We start from the raw sequence: 20,591 nt of genomic DNA, 5'->3' as shown, positions 1-20,591 counted from the left end.
TTAGTAAATTTATTGCCAAACCAGTTTACATACTGTGCAAGGAAGTGTGATGCATATACAGTATACAGTATATATCACATTTTGCAAACATCTTCTCCAAAATATTTTGATAAAATAAAAGACTTTCAGATTGCAGATATGAAATTCCACCAAAAAGTATTTTTGAACCAATTAGTTGTGCTGATAGACAGTCCGCCAGGGGATGTCCTGGGGTACAAGTACATGCCAACATTGATTTTTTGCATTCAAATGGGGGGAAATAACATTGGGATTTTCCCAATATGTTACCCCAGTGTGAACCTCTGCACCTATAATGTGTTTTTACCAGACTAGTTTCAATCAATCCTGCTCCGCGGAGAATGACAGATTCTAGGTCGGAAGGGAAAAGTTCAGCTTCATTGTAACAGGCGGGGGGGGAATCTGAGCTGGTGGGTTGAATGTTGTCAACTCACAAATTAGGCCAACTATTCCCACTCTTGTAGACAGTTGGTCTTGCTCTGTTAAGCGAAAGAACAATTAATGAACATTTTGTATCATGGACATTAAGCTGTACCATCATGACCTTAGATAACAATTATGTTGATCACACAGAGGCATTTAAAGTGGGACAGTGTGCAAAGTTGGCAACAAGCAGTTTGCAAGCGCACTTATCCATTCTAATAGATTTCTTTTAAAATTGGATGACACATTATTATGTGTCAAGTGCATAAGAACTTCATTACACCCAGAGAGGTGCAGCAGGGTATGAAATTGGAAATGATGACTCATTGATTACATCACTACAGAAGAAAACTATTGATCGTACAAGGGCTGTGTGGTTAACTAACTGGTATTGATAATGTGGTGATTCTAACCACAGTGACTGTTCTCTTTGTTTGTACATGTGGAGCAAATAGGCCCAAACAATTGAGTGCTAACAAATGTTAAGCCTATAGTCTAGACCAGCAAGGTAGTCTATCTATTTGGAAAAAGCTTGGTTATTTACACCCAGACCTGTTATGCACACCTAAATGCACCACCAACAAATATGTTCAGTGAGTTATCATCTCTGCTTTTGAATGCAGCATCTCTGTTCGAAAAGGTAAAACAACAAAATAATGAATTACTGAATTAAAAAAGTTTTTAAAAAACAGTCCTGGCCCGCAAACAGTGAGGTCAATATCTCTGTGTTACAACCGGTTACAGCCCCATCACTGTGCGGCTGTGATCCAAATGCATTGATGAAGCTGTTGGTATTGACTTTCTCTGCCCAGAGTTGTGTTGGCAACTTCCCCTCAACAGCTCAGTTGTTCCCACTTTGTTTCTGGCAACGCTGAAGCAGAGGCGGGTCACAGAGGTTTAGGTGATGTACTGGGCTTCGTGTGGAGGGTGCTAACGATTTCTTTAAACTTTTTGGTGAGCGCGCCAGGGCTGCATGACCTGAGGAGATTTAAGTCACCACCGGCAGTCTGTCCATGCTGCAGCAAGGTAAATGGAAACGACAATTGCACAGAACTCTGCCCTGGTTTATATAATGACAGTGCTGAGGGGAATGGTTTTATCGAGGCAACACTGGATAGCTGACCAGCCAAGGGAACATATCACTGGATGTACAAGTCCTCTGTCTACTTTAAATATATCTTTTTTTTGGAAAATATGTGACACTTCACATATTACTTCACAACGTTTCTACTAGTTAATGTTTCATTTTTCCAATTGAGAGGTACTGTAATTTCTTCAAACTTCCATTGGAACTTGGAAATCTACATTACTATGATCACTAACTATTTTTTTCTTCTTTTTTGGTCCTTTACTGTATATTGTGCTCCTTTATATTGTGTTCTTTTAATCTAAAAGGGCTGCTTATATTGTCAAAATACCTTTGCTCACTGTCTTAAAATCCAACTTATTTCTTCAAAGGTGTACTGTACCTAGTGTTTTAATCAGATTTCTTCTTCTAATTATTTCATCCCTATCTTTCACTGACTTTTTCCCAGTAACAATGGCAGAGTGAAGATGGGGGACTGGAACTTTCTCGGGGGGGTTTTGGAGGAGGTGCATATCCATTCCACTATGGTAGGCAAGATCTGGCTCACTATCCTGTTCATCTTCCGTATGCTGGTCCTCGGGGTGGCAGCTGAGGACGTGTGGAATGACGAGCAAACTGACTTCATATGCAACACTGAGCAGCCTGGTTGCAGAAATGTGTGCTACGACCATGCTTTCCCAATCTCCCTTATCCGCTACTGGGTGCTGCAGGTCATTTTTGTGTCTTCTCCTTCGCTGGTTTACATGGGCCACGCTCTCTACAGGCTGCGGGCGATGGAGAAGGCACGGCAGAAGAAGAAGGTGCTGCTGCGGAGAGAGCTGGAGTTGGTCGATGTGGAGTTGCCAGAAGCAAGGAAGAGGATTGAGCGGGAAATGAAACAGCTGGATCAGGGGAAGCTTAACAAAGCTCCTTTGAGGGGCTCTTTGCTGCGTACCTATGTTGCTCACGTTGTCACTCGCTCGGTTGTGGAAGTGGCCTTTATGACAGGACAGTACCTCCTTTATGGCTTTCACCTCCACCCACTCTTCAAGTGTGAGCGGGACCCTTGTCCCAATGCTGTGGACTGTTATGTTTCCAGACCAACAGAGAAAAGTGTTTTCATGGTGTTCATGCAAAGCATTGCTGCAATTTCCCTATTCCTAAACATCTTGGAGATCATACATCTGAGTTACAAAAGGATTAAAAGGGGCATCTTGGACTTTTACCCTCACTTGAGAGACGAGAGAGATGAACTTGATGACTACTATGCCAACAAGTGTAAAAAAGAATCTGTTGTGCAAATATGCTCCAATTTACCCCGAAAGGCAACGATTGCCTCTGCACCAAGTGACTACAACTTCATGATGGAGAGGATACAGGGCACAATTATGTACCCAAACCTAATCAAACCTTCTACTTGTCTAACTCTTCAGGGCGAGCTGGCCACTCCGCACAATTTGGATGATTCCAGATGTTCAGCTCAAAGTCCCGAACATTGTGACTGCCCCTTGACTACCAACGAGCCCTGCTCGCCGTGCTGCGACTCCCTGATTTATCTAAAACTTGAGGCTGAGGACCTTTTGCATCTTCGCCCACACAATAAAGAGAATAGTGGCTGTGAAAGAGGGAGCCCAGACTTTCCAAAATCCCCACAGAAGGCTGCTGACACTCCCACACTAATAGTTAGTGCATCAAGGAGGCCGTGGAGGTCTCATGGTTCTTTTAATTGCTCTACAGTGTCAGAGGGTAAAAGCTCTGATGTAGACTCCTATGAGGGTGCAAAAGCCGGCAGTGGAACTCCCACCACTCGAAGACACCTAAAATCAGATGCCAAGAATCAAAGTCGGCCCCCCACCCCAGAGTCAGTGGATGACTCCAGCTCAGGATCCAGGCACAACCCCAGACCACCTTCCTCCAGCAGCAAAACATCAGTGGCAAGTAACGCAAGCAAAAGAGCAGCAGACCTGCAAATCTAAACTGTGAATGCACCTTCTCCTTACAGCAGTAGGAGCAACAACAGGCCTATCGATACGACTGCCATATCTGCATTAAGGATTTAACACACTATAAGCTGCCTGGTGAGAGTTTACTCATATTTTAGTTTTAGTTTTTGTTCTAAATGTTTAACAATTCATGCTTACTAATGTGGCATGCTTTAACCTTAACCTGTTACAGTTCAACCAATGGAATAGACATTTAAATTGCTTTTAGTGACATATTGTATTTAAATAAGAAATACAAGATTTTGGATTACAGGATATTTTTTTTAACCTGTTTGAAATTGTAGTGTGACATAATATTGAAAAAATTCCAATATTGTTAGTTCATTCTGGCTACTGCAATTGCTCTTTAGGCTGGCAACTTCCATTTTCTCAGTACAGATTTACTTTTCATAACGGCGACATTTTGATAAGTCACATAGTTAGTACGCCTTTGAAAATGTAACAGCATCAAAGATAAATTTGTGCCATAAAGTCAAACTAAATAAACAGATTAATATAATTTTGAAGTTCACAGTTCAGTTTCCTCTCTATGTTTTACAGCATTAGCAAGGGGATTAAATCCACAAGCAGCCATAACCTGAGCATATCAATAAGCAGCTAACACAGCAGCATTGACCTCACCAACAAGAATATTGTTTGATCACTATTCGGCTTCATAGTTTTGACTCATAAATTATTAAATCTAAACAAACGAGTTGTGCTGATTCCAGTCTTCATTTTTCTTTGTATCATTTTTAGTAGAAAGCAATGACTGTTATATTGAAATACACAGCTGCATCGGGCCCCAGTAACCACACTATTAAAATACTGATATTCCAATAAAAGGCCTAAGTAATACATTGCTCTTAGAAATGACTTAAATCAGTGATACGACAATAATTACAAGACTGTGCTTTATTTTACTGGTGTCTTAAATTTTAGTGTTTTACCAGATCTTTGGAAATAAAATATGGACAGATTTTATGCTTGTTCATAACTATGCCAGAAAAATAAAATTATTAGCACATTAGTTATTTTCTAACAAACGTCCCTCAAAAAAATGAACTGACTTGTCCAGTCGGTATAACAGGGCACTTTCAGTAAAGCTAAGCTAAAGGCTGAACAAGCAACATCAGAATAACAACAGAAATATACATATATGTACAGAATAAGTTAAATTCTAAGAAACATAGCAGAAAATAAGATTTACAAAAAATAGACACATAAAAAGGGTTGGCCTTCTCTTAAAAGAGGATTCACGTCTTGAAAGTGACAGCAAAATAAACAAAAACTATGATAAAGAAGCCAAAGCGCTGCTGTGGCCTAGTCAGCTGTGGCTCCATCTTCAGGCTCGTAACGCTGCAGCTAGAAAGATGGGAGAAAAAAGGGCATCTACGTTAAACAGAACGTTGTCTCAGATGACATACACAACTTTTATGATGAGAACCAGCAAAAGCGTACCTTTGTTTTGAGGTCTTTGGTTTCCTCTGCCAGACGTGCACACCTCTGCCTTAAGTCATTCACCTCCTGCTGCAGAGCCTCAGCGTCTGCTGACGTCTGACCAGCAGCATTGAGGTGCTGCGTCACAAATCTGGGAATGATTTGGTTAAAGAACCTACGATTAACTTTGTAACATTTAGCTTTAGTATTATCTTTGTTTGGAGTGGTGGGGCAGAAGCATAAACTTCAGTCCAAGGCTCAACTCACAACCAAATAAACCAAGAGACAATTTCTGCAATGACACAATGGTTCAGGATGTGTGTATAGAAGGATACTCCAGAGCATTGTTGGGCTTTTCAGGTTGTTCATATAAAGCCACTAGAACTGAAATCCAAGAGGGGAAAAAGGTTACATAAAATGTTAGTATTCCTTCAAGGTTTGAAAAAAATATATATCGTTTTGTTGTCTATACTGGAACTCTTAGCAGTGCCATACCACTAGTAAGACTGTCAACAACACCAGCTTTCTCCAAGTATCTCCGAAACTGTTCCCTTTTAGGGTCTGGGCCCTGTATGAAGGCAAAAGTTTATTATTACTCATCATTTATTTATTAACCAATAACCAACTGTCAAGTCAAGATAACTAAAATACACCAGAGAAATGAAAATGTCAAAAATTGGTTTTAGAAAAAGTACTTTAGACTAATCTCTCATCAGTCGTTTATTTGCCTGAATGCCCTGCTTTTTTATATCACTTTCAGAGTTAACAGTTATTAAACATTAAATTGTCAACCTGCAGCAGATAATATTAGCCAAAAAGTAGTTTGAAGCTAGTTTACTGACATCCATTTAACTAAGTTCATCCGACACCGAAGCCAAAACATGAGGCGTCACAGGTGGCCTTTCGAATCACTGATGATGAACACCTTGTAACCTCCTAGCTAGCTAAAATTAGCTTAGCAAACTTGTGGTTAATAGACAAGAAACTGAAAAGTGATTACGGAGCATTAGTGTAAGAGAAGAAGAAAACAAATACACTTACTCTATAATGTGCCATACTGATGTAAGATAGGCTATTAAGTTGAATTTGTTTTTTGTCAAATGTTCAAAAAGTTGTTGTGTCCCGTCTGAATTTTGAAACTCAAGCGCCGGAGAAGTTATGTTTCGTTTATCACCTAGCTTCAAGCAATGGTCAGGATGCTGCCTTCACTTGTTCATCTTAAAATAGGTAAAAACAAAAACATGTATAAGCCGTTGGCAGCGCAGACCTCCGTATTTCTACAATTTTATTTTATTTTATTTGACATATTTTATAATTAATTAATTTGATAGGGGAAATACATGCACGCATTGTTACATTTAAATGAATTGCAACCGATTAAATATATGATAAAAATAAAAATATATATAGGACATTAGGATTTGTATAATTTACAGAAATCTTCCCTGATTAGGCTTTAAATGTCCCATGACATGGTGCTTTTTGGATGGTTTCATATAGACCTTAGTGGTTCCCTAATACTCTATCTGAAGTCTCTTTCCTGAAATTCCGCCTTGGTGCAGAATTACAGCCACTAGAGCCAGTCCCACAATGAACTTTCCTTAGGAGGTGCCTTTTCTGTGTCTGTAGATATTGAGGAGGAGCGGGGGGACGTCATAGAAACCTCATAAAGTTAAATGTTCATGCCATGGCACCTTTAAAGAAATAAAACACACAATACAATAGCCTAATACCGGCATGTAAAACAGACAGACAACCCGTTACAATCACTAAACACAGCAATTGAAACAACAATGACTAAAAAAGACAATTAGCAAACAACAAGGAAATTAAGAAACAATAAAAAGCATGGCTTTAATCCTATAGATACAAGACGCAAAACTCCATCTCAAGTGGGTCTACGCTTAACAAACGTCATTCTAAATGTAATCCATCGAGTCGATTTATTCCGACACTTTGAAAATGTCTTTAAAGTCTTCACTTTACTGTGGTGGATTTCTGCTACCATCTGCCGGTGATATTGCAGAACACCAGCGCTGCACGCTATCTGGTTTGTTTGTTTTTTGACTACCGTGATCAAATGTTCACTTATTTTACAAGAAATACAAATATATTAATTTGTATATAATTCTGGCAAACTCAATCACCTTAAGCGTGTGTTGCGAACGTGTATTGCTTCACATTCGGGTGATAGGTCACTAGTCAGGTGACAGCGACCAACCTCAGTGGAGTGACAGGCGGTCAACTAATAATCTTTCGTGTTGTAATTCAGACAGCGAATCAGAATTAAGGGGCGGGAGCAAAGGTTGAGTTTTTTTCAAAGGAGAGGAAATCCTTAGGAAATGTGTGGGATCACGCTCGTTGTTTCGGAGTGTCCTGGGCATTATTAATAAACTATTTTCATTGTGTGACGGGAGTTTGTGGTGCACACCGATCAACCGATACAAACACGGGTGTGGTGAGTGACAAGTAAGGGGGGGAAGAGGGGAAGCGACCGTCGTTAGGTCAAAATGTCGATTCAATACGAGGTGGAACAGCTGGCTGACAGCTACGGGGTTGCGGACTCGTTCCCCAAAGATTTCGGTTATGGTGAAGAGGAGGCCGACATTGAGGACAGCCCGGCGCCGTCCGACAGCAAACCGAGAATCCTGCTCATGGGTTTGAGAAGAAGTGGTAAATCATCCATACAGAAGGTAGGGAAAGACGTGAACGTTAAACTGCGCCGTCCCCCTGCTTCACACAGTAAACAGGACGTTAGCCAAAATAGCTAGCTAGCGAGTTAGTTTAGCATGTCGTAAGTGATGATAGCTAGGAACCAGCAGATAACATGTCTAGCTACATAAGAGGGGGATAACTGAGATGAAACACCCCTCCCGCAGCGAATGAGCAGCTAGCCTTCAGTGTTAGCGTTAGCTAACGTTAGTGTAGCAGTACATTATTAACAAGGTGGACGGGAGACGCATTGTGTGCATCTTAACTGATATAGCTATCGACATAAAGCATGTGACTGTCTTGTTCACAACTTGGTCCCACATGCCTAGAATATCTTAGTCCCACCCAGCTGTGAGGTAGGTCTGATGTGTAGCTCTCTCACATGACTGTAACTTGACCACACCTTTCATTCTTCAAGTCATAAACACTTTGTTTTAATCCGTGCACTATTAGTCACAGCACAGGCGGTGTGGCCAACGTGCTCTTTAATTATGTGTTTACATTATGGCTGGAATCATGATTTATAGGGCCCCGAGTGAACCTCCATCAACTGCCCCCTGTGAAATATGAACCCTGTGGCCTCCAAGCTCCCATTGATTAACCAGTACTCCCAGTTCTCCTACAAGACATTCTTGCTGTGCTGTTACCCAGATCCTGACGCAGCACGTCTTGTGATCAATCTACTTAGTAGTTGAAGGTCTAAACAGTACTCACAAGTATTACTTATGCTGTTTGGAATAGCACCTCTGTTTTTTCCTATAGCTTAATGTAATATTTATTAAGAGCGTAATCATTTCTATGGTATTGGTGGAGGTTGTCTTGTCTGTTTAAGGTGAGATGGTCCACCTCTACAGGAAAAAAAAAACAACTGCACGAAATCCTGAATTCTATACAGCTATCATAGTTAATTTGTGTTTGTTTGTGGAAATGTGATTAACTACAACTTAATTAAGAATATGCATCATGTGTGCACAATAGATTGATTTTGACACAGGGCCCCTCTACAAGAAATGGCCACACACTTTAGTGGTGTAAATGCCTTAACACATTTGCAATGAATCCACTTATCAAAACTAATAGAAATGCAATGAGCGTGGGGCTTTTGGGGACAGTCGGTAATCCCTCCAAGGTTAGCTGAGTCCGTTATATTCATCAAGTCTTGGCACTGTATTTGAATAATAGATGAGATGCAGTTGTGCCGTCTATGATATTTTATTATTTATGTCAAATTTCAAGGAGGAAGTAGAATCAGGCTGGATATAGCGTGACTCGCCAAGTAATGAATGGCAGTTTTCTGTACTGAAGTGTACCTTTTGTACTATTTTTCTGTAATCCACACACCGCCAAGTCTCAGATTAATGTTCTCCTGTAAGCCTCCAGTATGGGCTGAAAACATGGGATTTGGCTCTTTGCTGGTTCATTGGCCTGTGACCTCAGTGGCCCACACACTGATTCAAAATGGCAGTGGTGGAGAGAACACTCCCCGGTCCAGGTTATTTTCTACCTGTTACTCTAATCAGCAGACCAAGACCCTGATCAACCCTTAACCACACTTCACTTTATAGAGCTGCAAACTCACTGTCTTATGTTTTAAAGCGTGCAGCTGAAAAATGCTGAATGTAGAGTGATGTGTTACATCAGAGTGAGTCTGCAATGTTGTGCCCTTTCCCCTCCGCTTGCTCTTCATGTGACGTCCAAATGATGTCTTTGTGCTTAAATCCTTGCCTAAACCAGAAAACAGTCAAATAATATTTCCCATGAAAACAATATTATTTTCATACAGGTAATATTGCAAGATGCAACATATTGTGAGGAAATCATCATCTGTGTAACTAGTGAAGAAAACCCAAATAACACTATTTAAAAATGTTGTCTGTATATAAAGTTGCTGTATTATTCAATGCTCACTATTCCTCGTAATTTTATAGGCAAAGGAGATTAAATAATGTGTAACAAGGTGTCATAAGCGCCAGTCCTTTTAACAAGTATTAAAACAAAAAAGATAAAAGCTGACAAAAAAGTGTACTCTGAAAGTGCTGCACAGTAGCTAAAAAAAGAGCCCAAATACTTGAGACTAACATAGACAGGGAATTGGATCTCATAAAACTTAAATTTTTGTATCTGTATGATCCAAACCAATACAGCCATCCACCTTTTAGTAAACATGGTAGCAAGGAGGATTTCCATACCGTATCTGGTTGATGCCAGATACATTATCAAACAAATCTCAGTGTCAAATTATGAAAACAAAATTTGATAGCAATAGGTAAATTTCATTAGCAATGCATTACAATTTTAATTTCATTTGGGTATCCCTCTATTGCATACTATTATTTTACCTGCACCAAATCACAAAGACAAGTCATCTGCATTCCTTGAACGTGAACATGATTGGGATTTCAGGTGGTGTTCCACAAAATGTCCCCTAATGAGACCTTGTTCCTGGAGAGCACCAACAAGATCTACAAGGACGACATCTCCAGCAGCTCCTTTGTCAACTTCCAGATTTGGGACTTCCCAGGTCAGGTTGACTTCTTTGACCCCACCTTCGACTACGAGATGATCTTCAGGGGAACCGGGGCTTTGATATTTGTCATCGATGCTCAGGTGAAGAACTGAATAAGAGTGACTGATATGACTTGGTCCTAAACGCAGTAAAGGGATGTTGTTTTTAGGGCAACACTTTTGGTGGTGTAGTAGCTGTACACCATTAACAAACTGCAACATGTTTTAAATGTGCTGACCAGAAATATCTTCATACTTACTGGATATTTCATGTTACAAATAGAAAATCTGACAATGGCCTCACACACTTGCACACACAGTTTCCATTTATGTCAAGGTGAAATTGCACATTGAAAGAAAATAAACTTGTGGTCGGGGTGGCTCAGTTGGTAGAGCAGGCACACATTTATGTTGGGGTTTATAACTCAACGCAGAGGTCCAGCCTGTGACGATTTCCTGCATCTCCTCCCCCTCTGTCTCCCCCCTTTCTCACCTGTCCATTAAAGGCGGAATAGCCCAAAACAAATCTTGTAATAAAATAAACTTAAATTATTGTTAAGTGTTCACTGTTGAGCATTTAAAAAAAGTTCCCTTAAGAAGCCGTCCAGAAGGGACAGCCAGTGTAGCCAGGATAAAACACAATTACACGCCATGGCCTTTATGCCAGTGCTTTCAAGAAGTAATCTGTCATGATGTTAGCCACAGCTGATCTGATTGCAGGGTTTATTTGTACTCCAGGAGGTGCATCGCATTCAGTTTGTTTCGGCGGTTTGTCACACAGTGATATCTGAGGAGACTTGTTTTTGTCTGGCTGTTTTGGAAGACAATGCAGCACTACATTTCCTCATACCTGATTTAAAGCTGATGAGAATGTTCACCTACAAAAGATGATGATTGTGTGTGAGTGTTGTCATACTTTAAGTATGCAACATGGGTGGATTTTTTCCTATTCATTTTACTGACCTGATTTAGCTGTGGCATGGTTGTATTTGTAATTTAACCTCTAATGCATAATCGTTTGCTGCACTGACATATTTAAAATAGCCTGTTACTGTTCATCAAAGCAGGATTTACATGGGGTTTTGACAAAATTGTCATTTTCAAGAACAAAATGTTTTAAAGAAGCTTGATTTTATTTTTATTATGTTTTACTACATCTCAAATGCTTTAACCCAGCCAACAGCATAGCAGAAATAAAGGCCATTCATTATATAGTGAGTTGTGGGCATTAATGCAGTCATGCAAGAAAATTGAACCAAAATATGGATTGCAGGGTACTTGGATGTTATGAATACCCTAATGTATTTGCGGCAATTTATTATTTACTGTCTGAAAACATGTACTTTTTCAATATGTGTACTAATGTGTTACTCTCTACCTGTTAGGATGATTATGTGGAGGCCCTGGGCAGACTTCATCTCACAGTGTCTCGGGCCTATCGGGTCAATCCAGAGATCAACTTCGAGGTGTTTATCCACAAAGTGGATGGCCTGTCAGACGATCACAAGATCGAGACTCAGAGAGACATCCATCAGAGAGCCAATGACGATCTGGCAGACGCTAGTTTAGAAAAGCTGCATCTCAGGTACACTTAATTTAACATTTTGATTTGGTTTTTCTACATCTGTAAAAGGCTAAAGATTGCATAATTTCATCCCTGTTGTCTATGAAAGCACATGTTGGTGTAGAGTCATTTCAAGACACACACACACACACACACACCTGTAATCTGTACCCATTTAATATTCGTTTTGTCATCATTTCTCATGCATGTGTTACTGTAAAAGTCATGCAAATAGGCTCTGCTCTTTCTCCTACATGAGAGTCCCTCAATATTACTATTGTAACATTTAAGGAAAAAAGGGGCAAAGAACACCTGTAATAAATAATGGTTTAATCTAATATGGGAAAAAAAGAATTGACACCAGGGTGTTCTGCCTGCATGTTCATGTTCATTTTTATAATAATGCCTTAAAAACAGACACTTGCACAGATGCACTGCAAGATCTATTACATACGCCATCAAAATGAAAGGGTTACTATATGCGTCAATGTCCCATGAACACCATGAGAAAAATTACCCAGTTTTAAACTTTTGACGGTTCATTTTTCAGTTAATCCATTGTAGCGTCATGGGTTACTTATTTTAAGAACCTGTAGATATCAACTCATGAAGGAACTTTTAATCCTTCAGTTCATCTGAAATATCAGTCACCAAAATTGGAGCTAAACAACCTACTTACTACACAATGCATGCTCACACATTTGCAAATTTTTTTTTATTAACCATAGCACACACAGAAGTTCCAAATTTGAATATAAGGCTTCATTCAACAAACAGTTTAAAGTGTCCTAATTCTTGTCGCCTGAGTCTGCACGTGTAGTACAACACTATCATTATCTGAGGCATGTGACTTGGAAATTAATTCCAGAGTAGGAATTTTATCAAGATGGTTCCAACATTATGTTAAACTTCCCTGAGTAGCGTTGTAAATAAATAACATTAATATAAAAGCTTGTGTGTATCAGTGGTAACATGAGACAACATGATAATGTAGGGAGGTGCTTTCAGAAAGCGTAAACTTGAGAGTACAGACTGTGTGAAGATATTTGTGTGTGACACAGTAGTTCAGGGCGGAAGCTTTTTGGTTGTAGTGTTGATTTACAGCAGCCTGTGGTCTGCATACTCTTAGTGTTACTGTGAGATTCCTCTTTGACCTTATAATGAAGAAACAATGACCCATGCTTCAGATACCAGAGCTGAGATGATCCAATGTCCCATGGTCTGACATTTAATATATATATTTAATATAATATATAAGTATAGGCTAAATTACATGTGCGTTGTATGGTCCATATTGTCATCGTACAGTAGTTCACAACAGCAGTGATGATGTCAATAAGCAAAAACCTAGTTCATGACAGTATTGTTAATTGATTATAGAAGTCCTTTAACCCTCTTGTTGTCCTCGGGTCAAATTGACCCGTTTTCCTATATCAATCATCTTTTTAACTACCCAAACTAACCTGATTGATTCCACACAATGCTCTTTGGCAAGTACAATTCTCTACTATCTTTAATTTTGGGGGGTCTTATTCAATTTTATAGCATTTGGGACGTGTGGTTGTGAAATAGTATTGAGTAAAAGTTGACATATTCCAAGGCAAGGCAGCTTTATTTGTATAGCACATTTCAGCAACAGGGCAATTCAAAGTGCTTCACACAAAATCAGTTAAACAGATAAAACACAAGTACAAACAGTTAAAAATCATAAGCATTAAAAACCGATAAAACACATGAATAGACAGTTTAAAAAAAAAATAGAAACATTAGGACACATAAAACACAAGTCTGTGATTATCCATCAACATAATTCCTTTAATTTTAGTGTCAATAATTTGTAGTTTCTGCTTTTCTAACTCAAACATTAGGTATAATTTCCTAGAAATGAGGTTTGTTGACCATAAAATCCCCAAATAACTGAAACTAAAGTTAATAAGTTTGTTACGTAGTGTTAAACGTCAAAAGTGACAAACATTTGGGGAAAAAACGGCAAAAGTGTTGAAAAGGGGACAAAGAAAAGAGGAACAAACATTGTTACAAAGCGTGATTGTTGATTTTCAATTTTTATGGGAAGACAACGCAAAGGTTAAGGTCATTTCTCAAGTATAATACTACGATAATTATTTGCTCGTTTAAATGTGAGGATTTCTTTTCTTTTCGCCATTATAGTCTGTAGATTGAATACCTTTTGGGCATATTTTTGATAGCCATTCATCACATGACTAATCAGGTTATAAATAAATTATTCCATAATAGCCCTGAAAGAATAATAGATTAGCTGATGTAAAGACAATTGCTTGGTAACAATTTAAGTAATTGATGCAATCAATTACGTTTTTTTTTTCTATCAATGCAAACTACAGAAAAATAATTAATATAATATAATATAATATAACATAACTTTATTATAAAAAGTTCCAGCTTTATCCATCCATCGTCCACCGATGATGCCATCAGGACCACATCATCTGCATAAAGCAGCGATGAGATCCCCCGCCCACCAAACTGCTTCACTATTATGATAATTTTCTCTGGTTTATTGTTGATAAATGTAATATTTTGGTGATTTTAAACACTGGTCATATAAAACCAAAAAGACACCAAGATGAAATAAATTGGGGTTCTGCAAAATTGACAGTTGATTTTCAAGGTTTTATTACATTTAATAGGCAGTGTATCTATCAATCAGATGAATTGATCTTGTGCTGCGGCCCCAAACAAATATAAAAACTAATGAGTCACTGCAGCCTTCCCCCTGACACACTGTGTAGAGAAACATTAAACAGGCTGCCTGTCTGATCCCGGTCAGCTCTGCAACAGCTTTACCGTTGATGTTTGCTCTGGGTTGGCACACGCTGCACTGTGTTTTATATGGGGTGAGATGGTTGTTTATTTCGGCTTGACAGCCTGAGCAGTCCAGGATATATAACTGAGCTGAGATGTTTTTTGTTTTTTTGGCTCTGCCTTGTGGCTCTCTGGTGCTTTCTTCACTGTAATGCATTGTAAATTTGAGCTTTGCCAAGTGTATGTAGACCTTTCCATTTGGCTCAAGTCACTTGCTCCCTTAAGGTCTTAGGACCTTTTTTTATTTATATGTTAGTTCCTAAAGCCAATGGATCATGTGCCCACTTTTGTCATATGAAAATGTTTTTTTTGTGCTTACATCTGTTTTTCATTCCAGTGTTTTTATGTCTGAAAGGCTTCTATTAACCTCTCTGTTCTGCCATCCTGTGTCTGTTGGTCATGCAGGCTCGTGACTATCTGTATTTTTACCTGCTTTCATATGTGTTTGAGGAAGTGAGACGTGTTTCCTACTAGTAACTGCTTATTCACTTCCTTTTTTTGTTTGTCTCATTCAGCTTTTACTTGACGAGTATTTACGACCACTCCATCTTTGAGGCCTTTAGCAAAGTGGTGCAGAAGCTCATCCCTCAGCTTCCCACTCTGGAGAACCTCCTTAACATCTTCATTTCTGTAAGTTAAGAACAGCCAACACTTTGTGAATGAAGCTTTTGTAAGCGCGTAAGTGACCAGCTTGATTTAGTTTATTTTTGTTTTGTTTATTATGTTGCACATATATTTTTAATATTTTAATATTGCTGTTGATAACACCCAACAAGCAGCACCGCCTCACACGATATTTCCAAATTCTTTAATATATTTTGAGTGTTCCAAAATGAGCTTGCAAGTCGGGTTATCCAGACCGTTTTATTGGATGTTTAATTCATGATTAAGTACTGATAAATTCTTCAAAGAGCATTTAATTGAACTCTGTGCCTCTGCCTTTGGAATGACTTGCAAGATTCAGCTTTGAAACGTTTGATTTTTGGTCGTGTATATGTCGTCTGTCAGGACACAGCCTGTCTCCTTGACAGTAGGGTTAAAGTTGCATTTAAAACGTTAAGTGGAACCTTGTATTTTGAAGCTTTGTGGGGTGCAGCCCAGTCCTTCTTTTGGATATCCCTTTTTTTGTGGCTCTCATAGGGATGGGCGATATGAATACAATCCTGTATCATGGTATATGGAATTTAAACCACAGTATCAGTATATTTACATCTGTCAAGTACAAACGGGGACATGAAGGAGGTTGCTAGTCAAAACATAATTTAACATCACTACTTGACTTCCTTAGGAATGCTCACACAAGTTCCGTCACATTAAATATGTGTATTGATACATTTCTGGAAAATCGATTGAAAAAGTGTTAATGAAAAAATTGTATAGACGGGAGGATTTGCTTTTTGTGTAATCGAGCAAATTCAATACCTGACAAATAATAGTTTTTCATTGATGCAATAATCATATAAAAATTAAATATTCTCAACAAAGGAATTAATCTCATTGATTTGTGACATTAGCAGACAATAACACTACTGAGATATTAAATGGATAACTACTACCTCCTGCTGCTACTATTGCTAGAAGTGGCATAAAAAAATCTAGGGCTAAAACAATTAGCATAATTTCATTGTTTTAGTAAGATTAAGATTAGTGTATTTGTCATAGTTTTCTTGCTGTGCTACAGGAAAAGACAACAATCATACAGACGTACATACGTAAGAATACATACATAGACTAAAATATATATAAACCCAGATAAAAACATTTAAAAACAGTTAAAACGGTCAATGGTACAGTTTGTAGTCAGTGCTGTAGTATGTAGCTAGCAGGACAGTGTGAGACTGTTATGGTGCTCAACACAGAATATGTAAAGTGTTGATGTGCAGGTACTTTTTTTTTTTTTAAGCAGAAACATTGAAAATTCACCAGATCCAAATTCTGAAATGTAAGTATTTGCTGGTTAATTTGATCTTCTATGATTGGAAGCTGACTGCCTTTGGGTTTTGGCTGGACAAATTAATGTTATCATGCCAACATTTATTTCAGGAAAATGTGGTTTTATTATGGTCCTGACATGTTTATAGACCAAACAAGGAATCAAGAAAAAATGGTTAGTTGTTGCCCTAGTAAAATCTATTACTGTTGCCAAATAAGTTTTGTTTCACAGCATTTGTCGTCATATCTCTCACCCCTATCAAATGTCTGTCTTTACCGCATTATACCTTTCTAACACCTTTCTTTCCCTTGTCTCTTTCTCCTTCATCCCTCTTCCTCTCCATCATCCTTTGCCTAATATTTCTCCCTGACAGAATTCAGGGATAGAGAAGGCCTTCCTGTTTGATGTGGTCAGTAAGATCTACATCGCTACAGACAGCTCTCCTGTAGACATGCAGTCCTACGAACTGTGCTGTGATATGATCGACGTGGTCATTGACGTCTCCTGCATCTATGGGTGAGTGTGTTTTCAGCTTTCCTTGTCATTCAGATGCATTTTGCATTTTTGCAGACTTAAACTTAACTTTATAATAAGTGGATTGAAGACATAGGGAAGAGCATTGATACAGTAGATTTTTTTTTTTAAATTAACTCTAAAAAGTACATTTCTTAATTAGTTGAGATAGAGTTCAACCCTGGGTTTTCTGAGGATGATGTTATTGAAGCATACTTTAATTTATGCATTTACTTATTATTTTAAACATAAAAACAAGCTGCAATTAATTTCATTTTAATTTCCCCCCGAACACTGTGGTGGTGTGCCACACTAGTCTGAGGGAGGACGGCAGTGGCAGTGCCTACGACAAAGAGTCCATGGCCATCATCAAGCTCAACAACACCACTGTGCTGTACCTGAAAGAGGTCACCAAGTTCCTGGCCCTCGTCTGCATCCTGCGGGAAGAAAGCTTTGAGCGCAAAGGTAAACTGTCAGAGAATTCAGTGATCCCCTGGAGCTCATTTAGCTTAATTAGGATAAGGGTAGTCTCTCATTGCCTAGTCCACACAACCTTCCGGATAGGAGAAAAACGTGCTCTGGTTTATTGGCATTTCTTCTTCGTCTTGGGGAGCACAGAGTGCCGGGCCAAGCACTTTGGGGATTATTCAGTTCCTCCGACCACAGTTCTTGTAACTCTTTAAGCTCCTACTTCTTTTCCATTTTCCACATAGTGTTGGTTAGATGGCTGTTATAATAACAAAAGTTAAGTTCAAATGGCCACTTGGCCAGTGTGAAATCAAATGGGAAAAAAAACGGTTTTGGGAAAGAGTAGTTAGAACTGTTTAGACGTGGACTGTTCCGATAACTACATTCCTTTAACTAACTTGTCGGAAAGAGGCTATAGACTGGGCTAATGGTGATGTAGCCTTAAGTCTTAAATTATTCTAACTGCAGCATGTCTGTATCTACATGTATATAGAGAGTATGATGCCAAAAACAAGAGCACCTATACATTGTAATGTGTTTCCAATTAAGTACACTAAAGGGAAAACACAGCTATTTAATACATCGTACTTTCATTAAGTAAGGGAATTTACAAGAGACAGATTTTAATAAATGGTAAACAAAAAAAAACTGATAGATTTTCTCTCAAAAGCCACAATAGAAATGAAACGATCGTGGTAGTATTCCTCATGATGAGTATGCTGATCATGATCCATTAAATGGGTCCAGCGCCTCTTTAACTTTGCAATAAGTGCTGCATTTTGAAATATTAGAAGGTTCTGATTTTGTGTGACTATGTGTCTGGGAAATCCTTATTGTTTGGCATTTTTGTAGTATGAGGTTTAGGTTTATAACTTAATTACATATAGAGAAATGTCATTATTACAAGGTGTTTCCTGTGTCCCAGACCACTAACTACAGCTCAATGTCTCAAAAGTGACCATAGAGGGAAATCAACATCCTTTTTGTATTGCTACAAATCAAACTGTAAATGCCATAATAAAATCTGTGTGTCTTTCTTGCCTCCTTAGGATTAATAGACTACAACTTCCACTGTTTCCGGAAGGCCATCCATGAAGTATTTGAGGTGGGTGTTTCCACCCAGCGTCCAGCGGGCTCTCAGGCGGTGGGCTCGCCCTGCACCAAGGCCGTTGCACTGAATGGAACGCCGCGCAACACTGTCTAGACACTGATGCAAAATAAAAAAATAAAAAAATGGGAAAGGAAAGATGGAGAAGAGCTAGAGTGCCTGTGGAGGAGAGACTACTCAACTGGGGCTCACCGGCGCGCCAATCACAATCCCTTGCTCCTAGCACTCAAAGTACTGCGGGACAGCTTGAGCAAAGCGGGTGTGAGACAACACGGGAGCACATCGGGGTTATGCTTCTCAAGCTGTAATAGAAGGGAAATTCCAGCATTTGTTTCAGGTGAATGCAAGGCACAGTGATGGCTCTGAAGAAGTCAAAAAGAATCCAACTGTATCTGGACAGGAAAAGGTTCAGGATCTTTCTTTGGATTTCCTAAAGCAGTCAAAGGCTGTGATAATTAGCTGCTGGTCCCTCCTTAATGAACAATGGGAGGAGGGAAAACAAACCCTTGTTGTAACCTCTTGTTTATGGACAAACTGTGATATCAGTTTGCAGGAATCTTATCTAGTGATGAACCCACCCCGACCACATCTGTGCTGATAAAAGAAATAAAAGATGGTGGATGTGAACTGCTAGTCCTAACACACACATACGTTCAGAGATGGCCTTATTTAGATAAAGCTTGTCCGCTGTGCAAGCTTTCTCTAATCACCACTCACCTCACCCTACCTGAATGCTGCCCAAAACTCGCTTTTTGGTTTCACTTCTGAAGGGAAAACAAAGTTTTGTGAGCAAACTGAAAAGGGATTGTGTGTGTATGTGTGTGTGCGTGCGCTTGGTTGGTTGGTTGGTTGGTTGGTTGGTTGGTTTTGTATAAAAATTGTTTGGTTGGAAATGGTCACTGCCAAAATGACTCAAACGGTGAAACAATGGAAATATGTTGTGGTTAAGACCTTATTTGTTACCATCTAAGAAAGAACATATTAGACTGACATGGAGGACTGGTGGAAGGGTTCACACTCCACATTAGCAGTCTTAAGACATTTTGGGATGACGATATGAACTGATTTGGAATTTGCATGTTTTTCCACCTACAGTTTCAGTCCTGCCCAAAATGATTAACCCATGTTTTGTATTTAGTTTGGCTTCAGTTCAGCAGGATTCACAAGAACAAAATATACCCATTCCAAGCATGAATACATCGGTTTGTTGTCAACTTGTATTGTTCTTGACCGTAACACTGCTCATTGCATTCAAAGGTGAGAAAGTGAAAGTGAAACTAACCAACAGGATTAAACCGATAAACAAGAAAAAGACCAAATTTCATTACTTTTGCCATTACAAAGACACATTATATGTTCATGTCCGTTTCTTTAATCAGGACTTAGACCAGAATCCTGACCCACAAAGCAGGATTAACAAGTTGTCTTGATACATTTGCGGAGTAAAGCGCCTGTAAAACATTTGTGTTCCAGATTTAAAGGTGTTTTTGGATTTTACTCTACAAAGTTACTCCAGTAACTGTGATCTTGCTTCTTCAAACAGGCCCCGGGATCCTATCAGCCTAGTCATTAACAGTCACCTGGAAAATAAACACTTGCACATCAGAACTGTGATGGATGATTGATTTCATGTAATGTGATGTTATACTATGTGAAATAAATGAACATTTTAATTTTATTTTTGTCAATGTAATAATTGGCCAAACTGTATAAATACTGAATCCTCTTAATGCTATCTAAAAACAGTCTCTGGTATTTTTGTAAGGAAGTACATAAGAGGCGAAATGAAATGATGCTCCTAAAGAGGCCTCTAATGCAAACCTAAAAGCGAACACAGGATGGCGCTCTAGGACTGTGCCATTGTTTTCCCACAATATATTGTTATTCATGTTTGCCCCTTCTCTAAGCCCAATAACTGTTTTCATACTTATTACATGTACAGTAAGCATGCATCACTTTCTGAACCTGTATGGTGAATTATACAGCCTGTTAATGTACAACTGTAAATGTCAGAC

General features: G+C 38.9%; 3 protein-coding genes across 4 annotated transcripts; 2 read left to right on the top strand and 1 right to left on the bottom strand.

Annotated features, from left to right (window-relative positions):
• The first annotated feature begins 1,449 nt into the window (after window positions 1-1,449).
• Window positions 1,450-3,772, top strand: cx55.5 (connexin 55.5). 2 transcript variants are annotated; one of them, XM_034875127.1, is made up of 2 exons: window positions 1,450-1,467; window positions 1,977-3,772. In XM_034875127.1, the coding sequence occupies exon 2, from the start codon at window positions 1,996-1,998 to the stop codon at window positions 3,481-3,483; it is 1,488 nt and encodes a 495-aa protein (XP_034731018.1). In that variant the 5' UTR covers window positions 1,450-1,467; window positions 1,977-1,995; the 3' UTR covers window positions 3,484-3,772. The 2 variants fall into 2 exon arrangements, with proteins under 2 accessions (XP_034731018.1, XP_034731017.1); XM_034875126.1 differs by lacking the exon at window positions 1,450-1,467 and adding an exon at window positions 1,474-1,702.
• A 613-nt stretch (window positions 3,773-4,385) lies between these two features.
• On the bottom strand, window positions 4,386-6,121 carry LOC117946457 (c-Myc-binding protein-like). Its single transcript, XM_034874619.1, has 5 exons — window positions 5,971-6,121; window positions 5,425-5,497; window positions 5,265-5,313; window positions 4,951-5,080; window positions 4,386-4,854 (listed from the first exon to the last, which is right to left on the bottom strand). Exons 1-5 carry the CDS (start codon window positions 5,983-5,985, stop codon window positions 4,813-4,815), a joined length of 309 nt encoding a protein of 102 aa, XP_034730510.1. The 5' UTR covers window positions 5,986-6,121; the 3' UTR covers window positions 4,386-4,812.
• Window positions 6,122-7,232: 1,111 nt separating this feature from the next.
• rragca (Ras-related GTP binding Ca) lies at window positions 7,233-20,254 on the top strand. Its single transcript, XM_034874618.1, has 7 exons — window positions 7,233-7,622; window positions 10,045-10,248; window positions 11,532-11,731; window positions 15,070-15,184; window positions 16,861-17,003; window positions 17,317-17,465; window positions 18,518-20,254. The coding sequence occupies exons 1-7, from the start codon at window positions 7,440-7,442 to the stop codon at window positions 18,670-18,672; spliced, it is 1,149 nt and encodes a 382-aa protein (XP_034730509.1). The 5' UTR covers window positions 7,233-7,439; the 3' UTR covers window positions 18,673-20,254.
• Window positions 20,255-20,591: the final 337 nt, after the last annotated feature.

The sequence above is a fragment of the Etheostoma cragini genome, chromosome 6 (genome assembly GCF_013103735.1).
Source record: "Etheostoma cragini isolate CJK2018 chromosome 6, CSU_Ecrag_1.0, whole genome shotgun sequence".
NCBI lineage: Eukaryota > Metazoa > Chordata > Actinopteri > Perciformes > Percidae > Etheostoma > Etheostoma cragini.
This window is presented reverse-complemented; position numbering and strand designations above follow the sequence as displayed.

Excerpts from the sequence above, each read along its gene's own strand:
- cx55.5 (XM_034875127.1), top strand. The coding sequence starts at position 1,996 with ATGGGGGACTGGAACTTTCTCGGGGGGGTTTTGGAGGAGGTGCATATC.
- LOC117946457 (XM_034874619.1), bottom strand. Across the intron at positions 5,314-5,424 it reads TGTTGACAGTCTTACTAGTG|TTCTAGTGGCTTTATATGAA; the intron begins GTATGGCACTGC and ends CTTGGATTTCAG. Across the intron at positions 5,081-5,264 it reads AAGCCCAACAATGCTCTGGA|ATTTGTGACGCAGCACCTCA; the intron begins GTATCCTTCTAT and ends AATCATTCCCAG.
- rragca (XM_034874618.1), top strand. The coding sequence starts at position 7,440 with ATGTCGATTCAATACGAGGTGGAACAGCTGGCTGACAGCTACGGGGTT. Across the intron at positions 11,732-15,069 it reads TTAGAAAAGCTGCATCTCAG|CTTTTACTTGACGAGTATTT; the intron begins GTACACTTAATT and ends TGTCTCATTCAG. Across the intron at positions 15,185-16,860 it reads TCCTTAACATCTTCATTTCT|AATTCAGGGATAGAGAAGGC; the intron begins GTAAGTTAAGAA and ends TCTCCCTGACAG.